General features: G+C 49.1%; 1 protein-coding gene across 1 annotated transcript; it reads left to right on the top strand.

The window, feature by feature from the left end:
- The first annotated feature begins 1,784 nt into the window (after positions 1-1,784).
- On the top strand, positions 1,785-18,673 carry LOC101952561 (zinc finger protein 260-like). The gene is made up of 3 exons (XM_065582381.1): positions 1,785-2,415; positions 3,773-4,907; positions 15,392-18,673. Exons 2-3 carry the CDS (start codon positions 4,174-4,176, stop codon positions 16,497-16,499), a joined length of 1,842 nt encoding a protein of 613 aa, XP_065438453.1. The 5' UTR covers positions 1,785-2,415; positions 3,773-4,173; the 3' UTR covers positions 16,500-18,673.
- The last annotated feature ends 966 nt before the right edge of the window (positions 18,674-19,639 follow it).

Genomic DNA, 19,639 nt, shown 5'->3' with positions numbered 1-19,639 from the left:
GGGGTTGTTGGACTTTGGTGTGATTGGACTTAAGACCCCGAGGGAAAAGGACACTGCCAAACTTACTTGGAGGTGGGTCTTTTGCTCATGGTTTGTGTTATGAATCCTGTTTGTGGTGTTTCCCCAACATAATGCCGCATTGTTTCCCTCCTTTATTAAAAGGCTTTTGCTACACTCAGACGCCATGCTTGCGAGAGGGGAAGTATTGCCTCCTAGAGGCGCCCGGGGGGGTGGTATGTAATTATCCCAGGTCACTGGGTGGGGGCTCGAGCCGGTTTTGCATTGCGTTATTGAAACGGAACCCCTAGATACAGAACCCGGCCCTTGTTGCTGCCAACTCAGAGGGGCAGAAGGGTTGCATGTGTATATATATATTATATATATCTTCCTACTGTATTTTCTACTCCATGCATCCGATGAAGTGGGTTTTAGCCCACAAAAGCTTATGCCCAAATAAATGTGTTAGTCTGTAAGGTGCCACAAGGACTCCTTGTTGTTTTTATTCTTATAAGACTAATAGTTTTGATCAAAATAGATAACATACAGGTGAATTGGCTTGGTCTCCAGCTATAAATTGGTTAGTTTTTAGCTATTGCCTTCAGTACTGGCAAGAGATGGCCCCTGGTTTGCCTGCGTCACAAAATTAACCAAATGTTTGGAACAATACAAACATACATGCATGGAAGAAGCTTACTGAAAATACAAATATTCAGTGGGAAGGAGAAACCTAGGAGCTGTACTGCTCAGAGAAGCAGGGTGTTCAGTAGTAACGAATACTAATCCTGCACTATGGAGACATTGGGCCAGGTCCTCAGTTGGTGTAAACCTATGAAGTCAATGAAACTTTGCTCATATGCATCAGCTGAGGATCTGGCCGATTGCGTACTCCAGTGGATCTAGGGCAGTGCTGAAGAACTGGAGGGATTGTATAATCAACTCTGGGTTTCAGTGTAGCCAACACTCATGGTTTTATTGCAAGTCTCATGTATTGGATGCTTTTCTTATAAGCCCCAGCTCCAGGAGTCATGTCAACGTGCGAATCTCAGCTAGTGCTCATGGCTTTGCAGGGAAGCTTGGACACATGACCCATCTGCCTCTGAGGCTACGTGCACACAGCCTGCGGCAGCAAATCTCAGCGCCTGGGCAGACTCAGGCTCGCGTTACAGCTCTAAAATCAATTGCATCGAGATTCGAACTGGTGCTTGGGCTCTGAAGCCCTCCCCCTTCCCTAGGCTCCAGAGCTGCTGTAGCGCCAGACCTGTGAGTCCGAGCTGTCGACCTGGGGTCTGCAATTCACTGCCGTGGGCTGCCCCTCACGGTGTAGACGCACCCTTAAAGGCTCACAAACCCGGCAGCAAATAAAAGAACCAGCCGTTTGTGGGTGTGAATTTCCAGGATTTTTAAGGCAATCGCATCCTTTGGAGGACTTGGCTCGCGCATTTTGAACACTCGGGGTTTGTGACACGGGGGTTTGTACTTTCTGGGCTCTCAGGAGGCAGCACGGTGTCCTCTCCATTCCCCTTACCGATGGGCCACGGGAGCAGTGACTGGCTCACCACACTGCAGGAACCGGCCTGTTTTGGCCAAGCACATTATATTCACTTTTATCAGACCAGCCTAACAACAAGCCGCCCGTCCATTCTCTTGCTAGTTGGCCTGTTCATTTCAGAGTGCCGACAGCCAAATCTAATTATAGGGGCAGGGAGGCTGCAGCCCTGACCAGCTGGAATCCGTCTCAGTGAGACAGGCAGCCGCACTGTCTGGGTTTTAATTTGTAATCCTTTATTTTAAGAAGCCTCGTCAGTGCACGGTGCCAGGACCTGCCATTGGGCCGGGGATTTCAGACTCCATCGACACCAGCACGCTACAGTCTGTGTTATACCAGTGCGATACACTCCGCTCGGCCTGAGCCGAGGAAACAACACCAGAAATCCCAACCATCCTCTGCACCAGCAAATCCTTCCAGAAAGGACTACAACTCCCAGGAATACCCTGCGAGAGCCCAGCTCTCACAACAGAGCAGGCTGGGCGAATTAAACACAGCAACAAGGGAGACCAGAGCCCCGTCCTTCCCCCCAGCAAAGCCTCTGGAGATTATGCTCTAAATCCAGCATCTATTTGCTCTCCAAGCAGGGACCAATCACCCCCTCCCCAGCTCAGCTGTGTTTCTGTTTGCTGTGCTGCTTCCCCTGTTGCTTTACTGAGCTGAGCACAAGCTGGGGTGTGAGGCTGAGTGTGCAGCCATGATGCGATGCAGTGAGAGCAGAGAGCAAGCAGGCATGAGGAATGCTAAGAGAACTGAACCCTGTCAGAGAGTGGTCTGGAGCCTTCGGTATTTTCCAGTTCTCTGCTGAGAAACCCAGTCTGGCCAGAGGAAGGGGAAGCAAGGAAACGCCTGGAGAGGTTTCTGCTCAGGTAGGAGTCTTACAGTGATCTTGGGGCTAATCCAGCTTTCATTCAAATCAATGGGAGTCTTGTTGTTAGGAGCAGGACCGAGCATCACTAGCTTAACCACATCCAAATGTCGTAAAATCTCTGCATGGCAAATCAGTGCAGCGAAGAGAAATTTGTTTAAGCGTTTGCTGCCCATGTGATGACTAATAACTAGTCAGGATCAGACTGCGGCTCAGTTATGTCGGGCAAACTTGGAGTAAGTCCCCTGCCTTGCTTTCAAAAGAAATAGCCCAATTCACACTGAGACCAGACCGTGGCCCGTGCTAGTTTTAGAGAACTTAGAAGCTGTAAAACAAAGTGATGAGTCAGGTCCTGCTCTTGTTTATACCCATGTCAATCTGGACTAACTCCGCTGATGTCAATGGAGTTACTCTAGCTTTACAAGCGTGGAATTCAGAGCAGAGTTTATTAAGGCTTCAGCTCTGGAGAGGCACTGCGCACCCACAACACCCACTGAATTCAGTGCAGGTTCTGAGCATCCCTGTGAGTTTGGTCCAGGATTAGCAATCAGAGGGTCTGATTCACCTCTCACTTCCCGCAGTGCAAATACGGAGCAGCTCCACTGACCTCGCTGCTGTAAAATGGGTCTAAGTGACTGGAAAAACCAGGCCGAGAATTTTTGCAAGGGCCAGAGACATTCCTGCTGAACATCTCTGCCCAGCAAAGGGAGCTGGCTGGCACCAACGGCGCTGGCCTTTGGTGTCTGTCTGACAATTATTCTGTTTTATTGTATTGCTGAGGGGCTTGGGCCGCAAACACTCCAATTTAATGACAGCTTCAATTCTTCTAGCAAGAGGAACAACATTTTCTGCCCCTGTTGCTGCCAGGGAGATAGATGTAAGCTGTTATTCAAGAAAAAGCCCCGGTGGAGAATTAAGTCTATAGTTCACCTTATGGTGAAATGATTTCGAATAAAACTCTGGCCTTAATTCCCCCCTTTGTTGTAAAAAAGAAAATAACCCGAAGAGCAGCTACATCTCCCCAGGCTGAAAGAGGGGCTCCACTGACACCCGAGACTGCTTTGTGGTGGGGTCAGACCCGCATTGGGGTCTCAGTTGATGGTGTGTAACTGCTAATACTATATATGATGTAAGAAGTTCAAGCTTGCATTCCCAGTGTGCTCCACCCCCCATCCCCCAATTGACTTTCATTCTGGGCAAGCAACAATTGCCAAACTAGGCTCAAATTATTCCGATTTCATTCTCCCCCATTTCAGCAGCGGAAGGTCTCATGTTTTCAGGCTTATGAATATATATGCTTCATGTTGGGACAAGTGTATTGCCATCACAGTAACCTCCAGAATTTCTTTCTTCTCTAGTACCTGAAGAATCCACGAACAAACAGGAGCAGCATCATACAGAATACATTGAACTGCAGGGAACAGCTTCAGAAAGACATGATGAGGATGGTTTTTAGGGCTGTGATAATGGGCCAAGCGGCAGGACCTGGTGAAATCTGAAAGCAAAGAGGAACCTAGGAGAGAAATCCACTCCTGGTGAAAGAAGACCCAGCACACTTGCCGATATTAGACTATGGAGACTATGTGATGTGGGGAGAGACTCCCAGAGCAGAATCTTCCTAATGCAGCCCCCACTAGACAGAAATCCTATGTGTCTGTACAACTCCTAGCACAGTGGGGCCCTGACCAGGTTAAGTATCAGTGTTAAATACTAATACTAGAAATACCTTTCCTGTACCATAAGCTGGCGGGGAAGGAAGATGCTCAAAGCCCCGCAGAGCCCTGACCCAGACGACAGGCCATACAAGTGCACTGAGTGCGAGAAGTGCTTCCGGCAGAAGAAGATCCTCAAAGCCCACCAGAGCATCCACACCGGAGAGAAACCGCACATGTGCACCGAGTGCGGAAAGAGCTTCCGGCAGAAGAACAACCTCCGGAAGCACCAGTGGATCCACACCGGCCAGACGCCCCACCAGTGCGCCGAGTGCGGGAAGCGCTTCAGCGAGAAGCAGCGCCTGCGGAAGCACCAGAAGACGCACACGGGGGAGACGCCGTATGCCTGCACCGAGTGCGGCACGTGCTTCAGCCACAAGCATAACCTGAAAACCCACCAGCGGGTGCACACCGGTGAGACGCCCTACAAGTGCCCCGAGTGCGAGAAAGGTTTCAAACAGCAGAACCACCTCATCAGCCACCTGCGCACCCACCGGGAGGAGAAGCTTTACAGGTGCACCCAGTGCGACAGGTTCTTCAGGAAGAAGCCCAACCTGCTGAAGCACGAGAAGAGCCATGCGGGGGACAGGCCCTACTGCTGCAGGGACTGCGGGAAGACCTTCAAGCAGAACAACCACCTGGTGAGTCACCAGAGGACCCACGCCGCAGGCAGCCTCTACATATGCACCGAGTGCGGGAAAAGCTACAGCCAGTGGGCGCATCTCACCACTCACGAGCGGGCCCACGCCAGGGAGGGCCAGCTGACCTGCAGTGAGTGCCGGTGAGGGCTTCGCAGAGACAGTCTCAGAACACACAGAGGAGAGACCATCAGTAGGACGAGCATGGTACAGCTTCGTGGAGCAGATGACTAAGAAAAGACCCGGAAAATCAACACTTTACCCATTTAGATGATATACTTTTGTTCTGAGTTTGTACAGGGCCTACCACAATGAGCCCTGGTCCATAGCTAGGGTTGTAGGCACTCCAGTAATACAAATAATAAATCATAATATACACAGTAGTGAATAGGAGAGCTTCATCGTGAAGCCAATAGGATGGTACATAGCAGAGAATCATCCACGCAGGAGAGGGACTCTCTAGGTGTAATAATTACTAGACAATTTCAGCAATAAATCTAATCCTAGTAGGACAGATGACTCTCTGGAGGACAGACACCATGTGCATTATGTGGAAATCTGAGTAGCAAGAAGTGTGCTGTTAGAATAGATACATGGAGCTGGATAGAGTGTCACTAATGAGTCCTCTATGCCCTTGCAGGATTGCTAGCAGAGAGAATGAGTATCATTTTGTTAAAGTATTTCTGCACAATGCATCATGAAATAAGATGGCTACATGCTGCATTGTATGTAGTTACATGATGGTCATTTTGTTTTTGTCCAGAATAACCATCAGGTTTACACACAATTGTTGATCAGTTTTCCAATTAACAGCCTGTTTTCCTTTTTTGTTTATTCAGGAGTTTCTTGGTTTGCCCCAGAACGTTTCCATTTGCATGACTTTCCAGCCCATCCTTTTAAAAACACTGTCTGTTCCCCATGGATAAAGTTCTGCCTTATGTTTTTTCCCCAAAGATACTGAATTCAATTCCTTGTGGTGTCTGTTTTATGGAAAAACAAGGGGAATGAACGAAAATTGCTAACATGAGATTCTGCAGAGACCAACGTATGATGTGCTTAGTTCATCCCACTGGAACATGGATCAGTGCTGCACCGGTCGAGATCCATTCAGAGAATTCTTGTCATCCAGGAGTGAAGCGAGTGAGAGGGTTTCTGGGCTTCTGGTGAGACATGGTCTATGATGGACACAGCTGTGACATGACGTGGCTTCTCCTGCCATTCTAGGCCCTGATCCTGGGAACATGCTCATGTTTAACCTTTAGCACATGAGCCGTCCCTTTGAAGTCAGGGGACGATTCACCGGGTTAAAGCCAAGCACTTGTGTAAGTGTTTGAAGGATCAGGGCCCTAATATGTTAACATATTTTTTCCTTTCTGAGACTGGAAATCTCATTCGAGCCTGGGAAGGGAAATAGAAACAAAGGGATGAATTTTTAACTGTCCCAGCAAAGAACAGGGTGAACAATAATTTGAGGTGAGTCATTTAAACTCAAGGGCTATTAAAGGGCTCATTGAGCTGTATCTATTGTAGAACAATCCCAGGATCAGAGAAAAGATAAATCAGTTTTAAGGGCAATAGGGACCATTCAACCATCTAGTCTGATCCCCTGTATACCGTAGGCGAGAGAATTTCACCCAGTTACTCCTGTACTGAGCCCAAGGATGTTTTCAAGGAAGACAGACCATCCTGATTTGAAGTATCAAAGAATAGTGAAATCCACCACTTCTCTGGGTAATTTGTTCTAGTGTTAAAAATTCGTGTCTCATTTCTCATTTGAATTTGTCTGGCTTCCGCTTCCAGCCATTAGTTCTTGTGACGACTTTCTCTGCTGGATTAAAGAGCCCACTAGTACCTGGTATTTTCTCCCCAGGAAGGTACTTCCATGCTGTAACCAAGTCTGCTCTCTAGCTTCTTTGTGATAAATTAAACAGACTGAGCTCCTTAACACTCTTGTGAGAAGGCATTTTCTACAGCCCCTGAGAACCATTTTTGTGGTTCTTTTCTGCACCATCTCCAATTTTTGAACATCCTTTTTAAAATGTCAGTACCAAAATTGGACATAGTATTCCAGTACCGGTCTCACCGATGCTGTGCGCAGAGGTAAAAATTACCTCTCTATTTCTACTCACTGCTCCCCTGTTTATCGAAGGATCACACAACCCTTTTGTTTGCCGCACCGGGAGCTGATGGTTAGTTGTTTGCCCAGCTGACCCCCATGTTTTTTCAGCGTCACTGCTTCCCAGGGTACAGCCCGCACTCTGGTATGGCTTGCTGTGACCAGGGCATTCCTGGGCTCACTACCAGCCACGGCTGTATCCCCAGTCAGGTGCAAAAGACAAAAGGGGTTGAGTTAGCGGTCACCCCTTTCCAGCAGGGCACCACCGGCAATGGTGTTCCTCAGCAACACTCAGCCAAGTCACTGGTAGCAAACCAAACAATCATCCCGTCAGGCCTACTTTTCCTCGGGGAGGCTCTGGCAGGCACGCTGCCTAGTCAATACCTGGCCCTAGCCAGACTTCTCTGGCTCACAGAGTGAGAGCTGGAGGTCTGCTCTTCCTCCCAGCCAGTTCACAGCTGAGCTGGGCTCTCCCGCTGCTGTCCAACACCTATTGCAGGGCTGAATGGGCCCACGCAGCTCCTTAACACTCTCCAGCCAGCGTGGGCCATGTGTACCCCTTCGCACCTGCATTCCCCGTTCCTGGCTGTATGACCTCACGTGTGTAGTTACCAAGGATGTATTTCTCAAATATGAATATAAAATCCCCTCAAATTTCCACCCTTTCTTCTTTGATAATCAAACACTGCTACAAAATCACCCCAAATGTTTGAATTTATCAAATATGGACATAAAATCTCCTCAGATTTTGATCTGTTTAGCTATCATTATCAAGTATCAATATAAATGGTATTTTAGATTTTTGCCATTATCCAATTTTCAAATGCTGATAGAAAATTTCCTCAGATTTTGGCCCTTTTAATTCTATACTACTATAAAGTCACTTCAGATGTTGCTACTTCTCTTAATAATCTTATTGAATACCCTTAGATTTCCCATTTGCTCTTTCGAATTATTTAATATTGATATAAAATCTTCTCACCCTGCACCAGTTTCCATCAGATTTTTGAACAGTGATTAAAATCTCCTCAGATTATGCCACTTTTCATCCAATTTTCAAATATTGACATAACCCCCCCTTAAATGTTCCCTCTCTTTCAGTTATTGAAGAATGATTTAAAACAGCCCTCAGATATTGCCCCTTGTCACTAAATATCAAATACTGATTTTAAAAGCCTCAATTTTTTCCCATTTTCTCCCCAATTCTCAAACGTTGGTATAAAATCCACTCATGCTTTGCCTCTTCTCTCTAATTATTAAGTATTTATATAAAATTGCCTCTGTTGTCTATCTAATTTTCAAATATAAATATAAAACTCCCTCAGACTTGGGGTTTCCCATCCTGTCTAACTGCAGCAATGCCTCTTTGTTTTGGAGGGAAACTGCTGCCCTGAGTTTTCCACTCAGAGGGGCCCTTGCTCTGGATTAACTGCACTGAGGGGCTGACACTGAAGTACTGGTGTGAGTGAGACTGGAACCCGGGGCTGCCAAGTGCCAGGCCCTTTCTGTGACACTCGTGCGCTGGGCACCGCGTCACGTCAGCCGCAGCCTGGCAGGACCCTCGCACACTCAGCCGGGCCGTGGACAGCAGCTGCAGTTCCTGCTCCTGGGGCCCCTGGCACTGGATTTGAGGCAGCCAAGTGGTCTTGTTGCCTCTCGGCGCTCTCTGCCGCCCCACTCTCTGGCCCTTGGGGAGGAGGTGTAGCAATGGTAGTGGAAGGTGATAAGCAGGGGGGACCTGGGGATCAAGGGAGGGAAGAGAAGAGGGCTGGAGAAGGGGGAGAAAATGGGGCTGGGGCAGAATGAAAGAGGCTGCCCCAGGTCCCCCATTCCCTCAACAAACGCCTGGTTCCCACTGCCCCCTAACAACCCGCCAGCCTCTCCCTCCCAACCCACACCGCCCCTGCCAGGCTCTGCCATTGCCTGAAAACCTCCAAGCTCATCTCTCCTCCACCCACAATCTGTAACCATCACCCCCTGGGATTGCTCTGACACCAGCCCGGCTCCCTGGCAGTGCCTGGGGGCACGTCTAACCAGGCCTGTGCTGCGAGCCCATATGACTCTAACGGCCGGAGGGGTCTGATGCCAACCAGCTCCAACACTCCACGCTCCTGCCGGGGTCCCCAGACGCCCCTTCTAACTCCTCACAGTCACACTGCCCCTTGCTGGCCCACAACTGCTCAGTAAAATCACCGCAAATCCCTCTTCCACGCTCCCCCCACCTCAGCAGCCCCTGGCTCCCCTCAGTACCTCCTCCCTATTGGCTCCCCAAGCACCCCTGGTTCCTCTCCAGTTCCTGCCTATCCCACCCATGCTCCCCCTGCTCGGGGGTTCCCTGACTTGGAATCAGTGACGATCGGTCACCAGTGTCACACGTGGGGCTGCACCAGATTTTGCAGCTGTGGGAATTGGGCACACTGGGCCCAGCTCTGCTCTCTGTGATAGCCATGTAAATCCAGAGTAACCCCACTCACGGCACCAGAGTGACTCCAGGTTTACACCAATGTGCCTGGGAGTGGAGTTCTGGCTCGTTTGCTGGGCAGGCAGCATGTGTCTGAATCCCAGCCCCTGAACCTAGGGCAATCCTTGTCCCTTTCACTCCTTGTCCCTTTCGCTCCAAGCCAGAGGAACTTTAATCATGGGATTGGGCCCATTGGACTTTGTTTCAAAATAGGGGTAAAATCCTCATTAGTTTAAACAGTGTAAATTCTTGTATCTCCCTCTACATGCTTAGGGGCCAGCATCATTACAGCGAAACCAGTGGCTGAACTGGGGTTATTTATGAGGTTAGTCTGGTGGGCTGGGATGGGGAAAACTACTTCAGAGTCTGTGCTTCAGCAGCATCTCCGAGACAGTTGTTTTCAGAATAGTTCCTCTGTTAGAAAGGTAAAATCAAGAGCACAGAAAACTCCTGATTCAACAAAGCTGGAAAAACAGCAGGGTCAGAGTTCACAAGCTCAAAAACAGTCGAGAAAAAGTGTCATATGTAAATAGATTTTTTTTTTTAATTAACAATGTTTGTAGTAGCTGCCACTCCATGAGGGTTGCTGTATTGGCCTGTTAATACACATCACAGTTGGTTAGAGGCATTCAAACGCCATGTACCTGAGGCAAGTACTGTATTAAAAAACCAATAAAATCCACCTTGTTGTGCATTAATGCTGAATCATAACCTATTCACCATACTGCACGGGTTGATACTAACTAATTCAGGCAGAATGGACTCTTAGGGACCTATTATTAATCCAATTATTTGTTCGGCGAGAGACAGCTTGTTTCTTACTAATGATCTTTTCTTTTTAGTACAGCAGATGATGCCGTGTTGAATGGAAAACAAAACAAAAATCAGCATAAAACTTGAGAGAACAACTGAAAGAAGATACTGTCTGAAATAGATACGAGAGAGAGGTTCGCAGACCTGTGTAGTTGAAGAGCTTATGCAAAGTGAAAAATAAGAGGAATCACACCAAATATCAAACCAGATAAATCAAGTTCAGCAAACTCTAACATGACAGAAGAATCCAGGACAAAGAACCAAAAGCTTCCTAATTCTGGGCAGAGAGACCAGACCAGAGAACAACAACGTAAATATACTGAAGAACTAAAGACACAATCATACTCCTCACTCTGTGGATTATCCAAATGGAAGAGAAACCATTCAAGAGCTCTGAGTGTGGGAAAATCTTCAATCCAAAATGAAATCAAAACACACAAGGCAAGTCACGCAAGGGAAAAAAGCCATCAACACGTACTGAATAATGGGGGAAAGCAACATACCAACTAGAACTGGTCTGAAATTTTCCAGCTGGACAACTGTCAGTTGGAAAATGTTGATTCAATTAAATGAACATATTGATTTAATCAAAAATTTCAATTACACTTTATCCAAACGTTTTGTTTTGATTAGCTCAAAGTTCTTTGTTTCAATCATATAAACTATATTATTCATTATATTACATTATGATATGATATTTGAATACAGTGGAAACAAAGTGCTTTGATAAGGTTGTTTCAACATTTCTGAAACAACACTAGATCTGAAGCAGGCAGCCCCGTCTCTGAAATAGTTCTGATACTCAGCTCCTATGTTAAACTGATCTCTGATCTCTGCATGGCCTTTATAGTTGTGCCCCTCATGTGACGTGTGCTGAACTAAGCCACAGGCTGGTACCCGGAGCATCCGGCTCATCCCTGAGCGGGCACTTGGCATGGACCAGAAGCTGATGTGGGCTGCAGCAGCTGCCCAAGATCTCCGCACCTAGTTACCACCCACAGGGCTGCTGGGAAATGTAGTTTATTTTTTACATCAGCGATCAAGAGAAAGAACAGGAAACTACAGCAATTGCACGCGACAGCAATTCCTCCCAGGAAGTGGTGCAGTGCAAGCCAGTCCTGAATGCGTAGCCAGGGATGGAGCTCAGAGCATCTGGCACCGTGCTAAGGATGGTCTGAATGAGCTCACTCTGGGAATATCCCTTCCATAGATCTACCTTCCCTTATCTCCCAGCCTTCCCCTCCCCCAGCCCCCAACAGCCCTCCCTCTCGGTCCCTTTGTTCTACCCTTGCACTCACTGTAGCCCTTAGGACAGTCAGACACTGCAAGAGGCAGGAGAGGAAACAGGATCTCCTAACCCTGACAGAGAAGAGAGATCTGGGAACTCACAGCAGTTATAGCTTCATCAGGGAACCGGACAGGAAAACACCTGGTGGGATTTCAGCTCAGGTAGGACACTGACTTTCTTGTGTTTGCACCTGGACCATAATGACACAGGACTGAATGACGGGCTCTGTCTGGGGAACTGAGCTAAAATCTCTTCCATGTGTAACCTGCCTTTAACAGCTGCATTCCAGGAGAGCTTTCTGCAGGGGACCGGGAGGCGCAGGGATGGGTAATGGGCTGTAGACATGTTCTAGCTCTAAGTTGCTAGTTAAATCCAGACCAAGGTGGTGGTGACTGAAAGTTGCTGCCATCTGGGGCGGTTTGCTGGCCTCGCTGTTATGGGTTCTGGGGATCTCAGTGCAGTTCCCAAAGGATGGGGGTGGAGTTCTCCTCCCCAAGCCTACCATCACACCTGGCCCATCGCAGCGGAGCCACTGTAGGCGGAACAGTGGCTCTGAAACTTTCCACAGGACTGTCCCCCTTGCAGGAGTCTGATTTGTCTGGCGTACCCCCACGTTTCACCTCACTTGAAAACGACTTGCTCACAAAATCAGACATACAAATATGGAAGTGTCACAGCCTCAGTTACTGACACATTGCTGACTTTCTCATTTTTACCATGCAATTATAAAATAAATCAATTGGACTATAAATATTGTACTTACATTTCAGTGTAGAATATACCAAGCAGTATAAATAAGTCTTTGTCTGTATGAAGTTTTAGTTTGTACTGACTTCACTAGTGCTGTAAAACCAGGCAAATGTCTAGATGAGCTGACGTACCCCCTGGAAGATCTCTGCGTCCCCCGGGGTACGCGTCCCCCTGGTGGAGAACCACTGGAATAGATGATGGAGAGTCCCCTGCAGCAGGCAGGTTCCCTGCAGTTCATAGTTAAGGCACGTGGGGTGGCCCCTGTGGGAAGCTGATCTTGCTGCTGTACCCGTCACTGGATGAACCCAGGGTTCCAGTCTCTGGAGTTGTCAGGCGAGCGCCTGTCACAAGCAATGTGTATGTAAGCAGCTGGCTTTTATCCCACACACTTGAGCACACGAATTTTGCTGCCGATATAGATTGTTTGCTACTCCAGGCAATGGAAACATCACTGACAAATATTTCTATACAGCACAAGGGGCCAACTGTCTAATCGCACAATCCCAAACACCCTTGCCTGCCCCTGCCCCTGCCCCGCCCTTTCCCTGAGGCCATGCCCCTGCCCTGCCCCTTCTCTGAGGCCCCACCCCCCGCTCACTCCATCCCCCCTCCCTCCATCGCTCGCTCTCCCCCACCCTCACTCACTTTCACCAGGCTGGGGCAGGGGGTTGGGGTGTGGGCTCTGGGCTGGGAGATGGGGTTGAGGGGTTTGGAGTGTCGGAGGGGCTCCGGGCTGGGGCAGGGGGTTGGGGTGTGGGCTCTGGGCTGGGAGATGGGATTGAGGGGTTTGGAGTGTCGGAGGGGCTCCGGGCTGGGGCAGGGGGTTGGGGTGTGGGCTCTGGGCTGGGAGATGGGGTTGAGGGGTTTGGAGTGTTGGAGGGGCTCCGGGCTGGGGCAGGGGGTTGGGGTGTGGGCTCTGGGCTGGGAGATGGGGTTGAGGGGTCTGGAGTGTCGGTGGGGCTCAGGGTTGAGGCAGGAGGTTGGAGTGCAGGAGGTGGTGTGGGCTTCAGGAGGGAGTTTGAATGTAGGAGGGAGCTCAGGGTTGAGGCAGGAGGTTGGGGTGCAGGAGGGGGTATGGGCTCTGAAGGGAGTTTGGATGCAGGAGGGAGCTCAGGGCTGGGGCAGGGGGTTGGGGTGCAGGAGGGGGTATGGGCTCTGGAGGGAGTTTGGGTGTGGGAGGGGATTCAGGGCTGGGGCAGGGGGTTGGGGTGCAGGAGGGGGTATGGGCTCAGGAGGGAGTTTGGATGCAGGAGGGAGCTCAGGGTTGGGGCAGGGGGTTGGAGTGCAGGAGGAGGTATGGGCTCTGGAGGAGTTTGGATGCAGGAGGGAGCTCAGGGCTGGGGCAGGGGGTTGGGGTGCAGGAGGGGGTATGGGCTCTGGAGGGAGTTTGGATGCAGGAGGGAGCTCAGGGCTGGGGCAGGGGGTTGGGGTGCAGGAGGGGGTATGGGCTCTGGAGGGAGTTTGGGTGTGGGAGGGGATTCAGGGCTGGGGCCGCCAGGGGTTGGGGTGCAGGAGGGGGTTGGGGTGCAGGCTCCAGCTGGGCGGTGCTTACCTAGGGCAGCTCCCGGAAGTGGCCGGCATATCTGGCTCAAAGGCAACCAGGTGGCTCTGCGCACTGCCCCTGCCTGCAGGCATTGCTGCCGCAGCTCCCATTGGCCACAGTTCCTGGCCAATGGGAGCTGCAGAGTCGGCACTCGGGGCAGGGACACCGCGCAGAGACCCCCTGGCCACCCCTGCGCCTAGGAGCTGGACATGCCAGCCACTTTTGGGAGCCGCACGGGGCCAGGGCAGGTAGGGAGCCTGCCTTTAGCCCTGCTGCGCCCCCCACCGGACTGTTGGCCTATTAACATTTCCCAGATGGCTTTCAATAGCCGCCGGGAGATTGAGGCCGATTCCAGGAAACTCCCAGCCAATCGGGGAGGGTTAGCAACCCTAGCTGCTGGTGTCAGCAGTGTCTGGCATTTGTGTTCTCCAAAACGCAGCGGGCGTTTGAGGGAGCGATCAGGGATGTCAGGGTCTCCTGGTCTTGGGAAATACGAGACAAGAAATTTTAACCTAATCGTAGTGTGATGCTCTTTGGGCTCTGCCGTGGCTTTTAATGCCACAGCATGGAATGGGGCTAAAAGTGAGCTTACCATGAGCATGTGTGTTCCAAGCTATAAACACGTTTGTACACTGTAGGAAGCCATTGCTTTTGCTTTAAGAAGTATGGTCGGTTAATTGAAGAGGTGACAATGAGAGGTGTCTGAAATATGACACAAGGGAAATCTCTATACCCATTGGTCCAAATTACCGCAGACTCTCAAACATTACACGCGAGAGGCAGACTGTCAACGTAGCAACAACAGTGAAGAATAGAACATTTTGGAGTCCTCATTGTGAATAAAAGTTTTCTGGATTATTTTTCCATTTGACAATAGCACCATTACTAGCAACAAAATAATTTGCTTTTTCCATTTTCATTACAGTGGCTAAAAGGTCCACAAGTGGAAACTAGAGAAGAGAAACACCATAAAAATATAAAGCAACTGGAGGAACAGGAGTTTCTGAGAGAAAGATACAAAGAGATGTTTTCTGGAGCAGTGCTAATGAGAGAAGCTGAAAGAGCTGGAGGAAACTGAGAAAGAAGAGGAAGCCAGCAGAAAACAAACCAGAAACATTCACTACCGGTGAAAGAAGTTTCAACAAACTCAGCAGCATTGTTAAGATTCCCAGTGCCGTGCACACATATCTGGTACACATACAATAATCACAGACACCACAGAAAAAAACATATCAGTTTGGGGAAAAAACTTCTGGAGAGTTCACAGAATTAACAGAGCTGGTTGAATGATATGAAACATATTTTGGAGACTGGAAGCTATTAATTTGGTTCCATGTTATTCCTGCAGTCACGTTATTTGCTATTCACCATATTTGAATAGCCATCAGGGATTTGTGAAAATGTCTGCGCATCGCCAAAGTTTCATGAATTTTAACTCCAGTGATCACCTGTCCAAAACTTCATCCTGGGAAATATATTTTTCATTATTTATTATTCATTATTTTTTTATTTTAAACGTTTCAGCCATCCAGTCAGGGAGCAGAAACAATCCCATGTGACCTAGGTTATCCGTCAAACCCCCATGAATAATGAATAGTAAATAACTTGTGGACAACCCATAGACTGAGATTTATTTGCACAGCCCCTCTGGTGAATACATGCACATTGCAGAGTTGTTCAGGCACAGAAGAAAGGGCTGAATTCACAGCCCAGGCCGTTTGCAATGACCCATCGTTCAGCCAGCCCTGTATGTGGGCACACGAATGGCAACACCATGTTCCAAGCTGCCCAGGTTCTCTGTGGGAATGAGAAACCCTATAAATGCACCGAGTGTGGGAAAGGCTTTGGGCAGGAGAAGATCCTCCGAGAGCACCAGCGAATCCACACAGGCGAGAGGCCGCACAAATGCGCTCACTGCGGGAAAAGCTTCACCTGGAGCACCAGCCTGATCAAGCACCAGCAGATCCACACGGGCGGCAAGCTGCACGCCTGCACCGCGTGCGAGAAGAGCTTCCGGTGGCGGCACAGCCTCCTGCAGCACCAGTCGGTGCACACCGGCGAAAAGCCGCACACCTGCGCCCAGTGCGGCCGCAGCTTTGTGGAGAAGCAGGCGCTGAAGAAACACGAGAGCATCCACACGGGGGAGAAGCCCTTCACCTGCAGCGAGTGCGGGAAGAGCTTCCGGCAGAAGGGCAACCTGGTGTCGCACGAGCGGAGCCACCTGGAGGAGAAGCCGCACCGATGCCCCGAGTGCGGGAAGTGCTTCCGGGAGCAGCGCTTCCTGGCCACCCACCAGCGCACCCATACCCAGGAGCGGCCCTACCAGTGCGCCCAGTGCCAGAAGCGCTTCAGTGCCAAGCAGGGGCTCCGCGTCCACCAGCGCCTGCACACCGGGGAGCGGCCCTTCCACTGCCCCCTGTGCGGGAGGAGCTTCACCGAGAGGAAGAACCTCAACAAGCACCAGCGGACGCACAGCGGGGAGACCCCCTACACCTGCGGGGAGTGCGGGAACAGCTACACCCAGAAGTACAGCCTGAAGGTGCACCAGCGAACCCACAGCGGGGAGACCTCCCACACCTGCAGCGAGTGTGGGGAGAGCTTCAAGCAAAGGAACCACCTGGTGAGCCACCAGCGGAGCCACAAAGCCGGGAGCCTCTACATATGCGCCGAGTGTGGGGAGAGCTACAGCCAGTGGGCGCATCTCACCGCCCACGAGAGAATCCACCCCCGGCAGAGCCAGCCCGCATGCACTGAATATCGGTAACAGAGGCAACGTATCTCAGAGCAGGCCAAGGATCCACACGAGAGCCCACATCCATACACGAGTTAAGGGCCCCGGCAGCGCCCCAGGTGTCGAGCATTAGCCAGAGCCATTCTGAACCAGAATGCTTCCCAGACAGGTATCAGTACGTCTGGACCTCCCCGTGTTTCCCTGTCTCTCTAAGGACCCGATCCAATCAATGGGAACCTTTCTGTTGACTTCAGTCAGGATTGGGTCTCAGTTGTGTAGACTGGGTAGAACATGCCATAAACCATTTTACAAGCCAACTAGGTAACAGTGATAAGCATCATGCAGCATTTACGTGGTCTCTAGATTCGCAGGTACTTGTAAACATCAATTAATTAATTGAGGCAGAGTCCTAGTCTAGGATGCCGTGTAGGTCCGCCAGTTTGTAACACAGCCCGTAGGGGGCTGGGGATCCATTTGGAAATTGTGTTCACGCCTTCCTGGGACAATTTTATTTCAGAAGAGCTCTGTCTAAAATGTTTTCCCTCTCAGGCAGCAGGGCCAAAGAAACAGGCCACAGAGAATGCTTCGCAGAGCCAATCCTGCTCCCGTTGAAGTCCATGGAGAATTTGCAATCGAGGCCTTTATGTTTGCGGTCTGCGCACAATGCACTTGGAGTAGAAATTGCACACTTTAAAGGGAAGTGATTCCATTTCTATGGCTGGATCCCCTGGCGGCAAACATAACACCAGCACCTTCAGAAAAGGACAGTTGGTGAAAGAAATTCTGGGGGATCCTGGCAAGGATGGACCCATGACAGGCATCACTAACCTCCCTACTGGGTATAGTTGAAGTCTTACATTTAAAAAGCTAATGCCCTCAAGGGACAGGCAGTTTGAGACGGGCAACAAACCCAAACGCACAAAATACACCATACAAAAACCACCAGCCACAACTAACAAAGAGATTCCTCCAATAACACAATGTTGTTAATGTATGATTGGCTCGCTCATCATGAATGGATGCTGGTATTCCAGTGGGGAAGGAAGCACCCAGTCCCGCCTATTTCATGGAAGAGTTTGAAGGGGACTTGCTGAATTTAGCTACCAAAGTTCACCCTTTCCACGTAGAGAAATACCACATGTATGCACCACTTGCTGGAGGTGCAGGTCTTGGTGGGCTATTTATCAATGACCCTGCTGGACACGAGGGATGGGACCAAGTTCTGGCAGTCATTGGGCAGCAGAAAGATTAGCTTGAAGCACATGCTAAGATGTTCATTCTTCCAGATTTAAGTCCAACCACAGCAAATGGAAGCAAAAGTCTTGTGGGTGAGGACACAAGCGTTTCCATTCTGTTTCCTGCCAATGCATGGGTAATTCTTAACAAGTCCTTTACCTGTTGGGACATTGGGTGATGAAATTGGGTGCTGGGAAACACCACACAAGGCAAAGCCAGAGAAAAGGAGGGTTTGAAAGGTGACCCGGGAGATGAATGAGCTGTAACTGTGCCATTTGTATGACACACACTCAGGCTGTGAATGCTGGCTTTCTTAGAATGTATTACTATTATTTATTATTTGCATAATGTCAGCAGGTGCTGAGCAGTTTACAGACAGCTATAAAGGAAAGGCTTTGCCTCGTTGATTTTACAGTTTAGAGTTCCTGTCTACTATATGGTCCTTAATGCACAAACATTAAAATCAGCACCAAGAGTTGTTGATGTCTGTTCCTTACCATTTAATTGTGGTGAGATAGAAGCTACTCAACCTATTGTTTTGTAGAAAGATGTAGCACAGAATTCTCTTTAAATGTGGTACTGATTTTCAAATGTGGTAAGGAGAGTGATCTTGGCAGTTCAGGTCTGTATCTCATAGCCCTAGTAAAAACAGTAAAACATAAGAGAAAAAAAAATCACTGATCAGTCACAAGGAACAGAGCCATGAGCAATAACGAGCATGGGTTAATTGTTATGAGGAATATGTTAGGCACAGAGAATGTGTCTGGCGTTGCACAAGACACAAATCGGTTGTCTATAATTAACCGTAACCTGAGGCACTGATGGTCTGTAAGGCAAATGTAGAAAAGATGAGATGTATTAGGAGATTTTCTGTGAAAAGAATAAAATTTGCTGTACAAACACAACTGGCAGAACAGCAAATTAGTGGTTAAAGTGACTGCAATAAATCAGAAATGTGAAATATATTTGAATTTTAGTCAAACATTTGATTCTGTGACTCACAAAATTTTCTTTGAAAAGTTAATTCATATTGGATTGAAAACCGGCTGGAAGACCAGTCAGTCTAACCTTTCTATGTTCTTATTATGGTTCCCATCACTGGGGTATTTTCACAAAGAGTAATCAGAAATGGTCATGTAACCAGTTATACGGAGGTGTCTCACAGGTTTTACAGGAACTGGTGAGAGGTCCTGTTTTAGTTAACATCTCAGTCCATGATCTGAAAGAGGAGGTGACCAGCACACAAATGAAATCTTTACATGATACCAAATTGGAAGGAGTTGCAAACATCAGACAAGACATGGAAATAATCCCAAGGGTCCTAGTGGCATTAGAGACCTGGGCAGGAAATAACTAAATTAAGATCAACTTGGAAAAAAAGCAGTTAGAACATGTCAAGGAAAGTAACCAGAATCTCATGTACACAGTGGGGAAGGAGACACCTGGGAAGCAGAAATGGCTGGAATGGACCTAGGTGGAGTTCCAAAGAGGATGGAGCTCGGCTATTCTCAGTGGTGGCAGATGACAGAACAAGGAGCAATGGTCTCAAGTTGTAGTGGGGGAGATCTAGGTTGGATATTAGGAAACACTATTTCACTAGGAGGGTGGTGAAGCACTGGAATGGGTTACCTAGGGAGGTGGGGGAATCTCCATCCTTAGAGGTTTTTTAAGGCCTGGCTTGACAAAGCCTTGGTTGGGATGATTTAGTTAATATATGGAGATATATCTATCTCCTAGAACTGGAAGGAACCCTGAAAGGTCATAGAGTCCAGCCCCCTGCCTTCACTAGCAGGACCAAATACTGACTTTGCCCCAGATCCCTAAGTGGCCCCCTCAAGGATTGAACTCACAACCCTGGGTTTAGCAGGCCAATGCTCAAACCACCGAGCTGTCCCCGCTTGGTGTTGGTCCTGCTTTGAGCAGAGGGTTGGACTAGA

The sequence above is a fragment of the Chrysemys picta genome, chromosome 2 (assembly GCF_011386835.1).
Source record: "Chrysemys picta bellii isolate R12L10 chromosome 2, ASM1138683v2, whole genome shotgun sequence".
NCBI lineage: Eukaryota > Metazoa > Chordata > Testudines > Emydidae > Chrysemys > Chrysemys picta.
The sequence above is the reverse complement of the archived record's forward strand: the minus strand, read 5'-3'. Positions and strand labels throughout refer to the sequence as shown.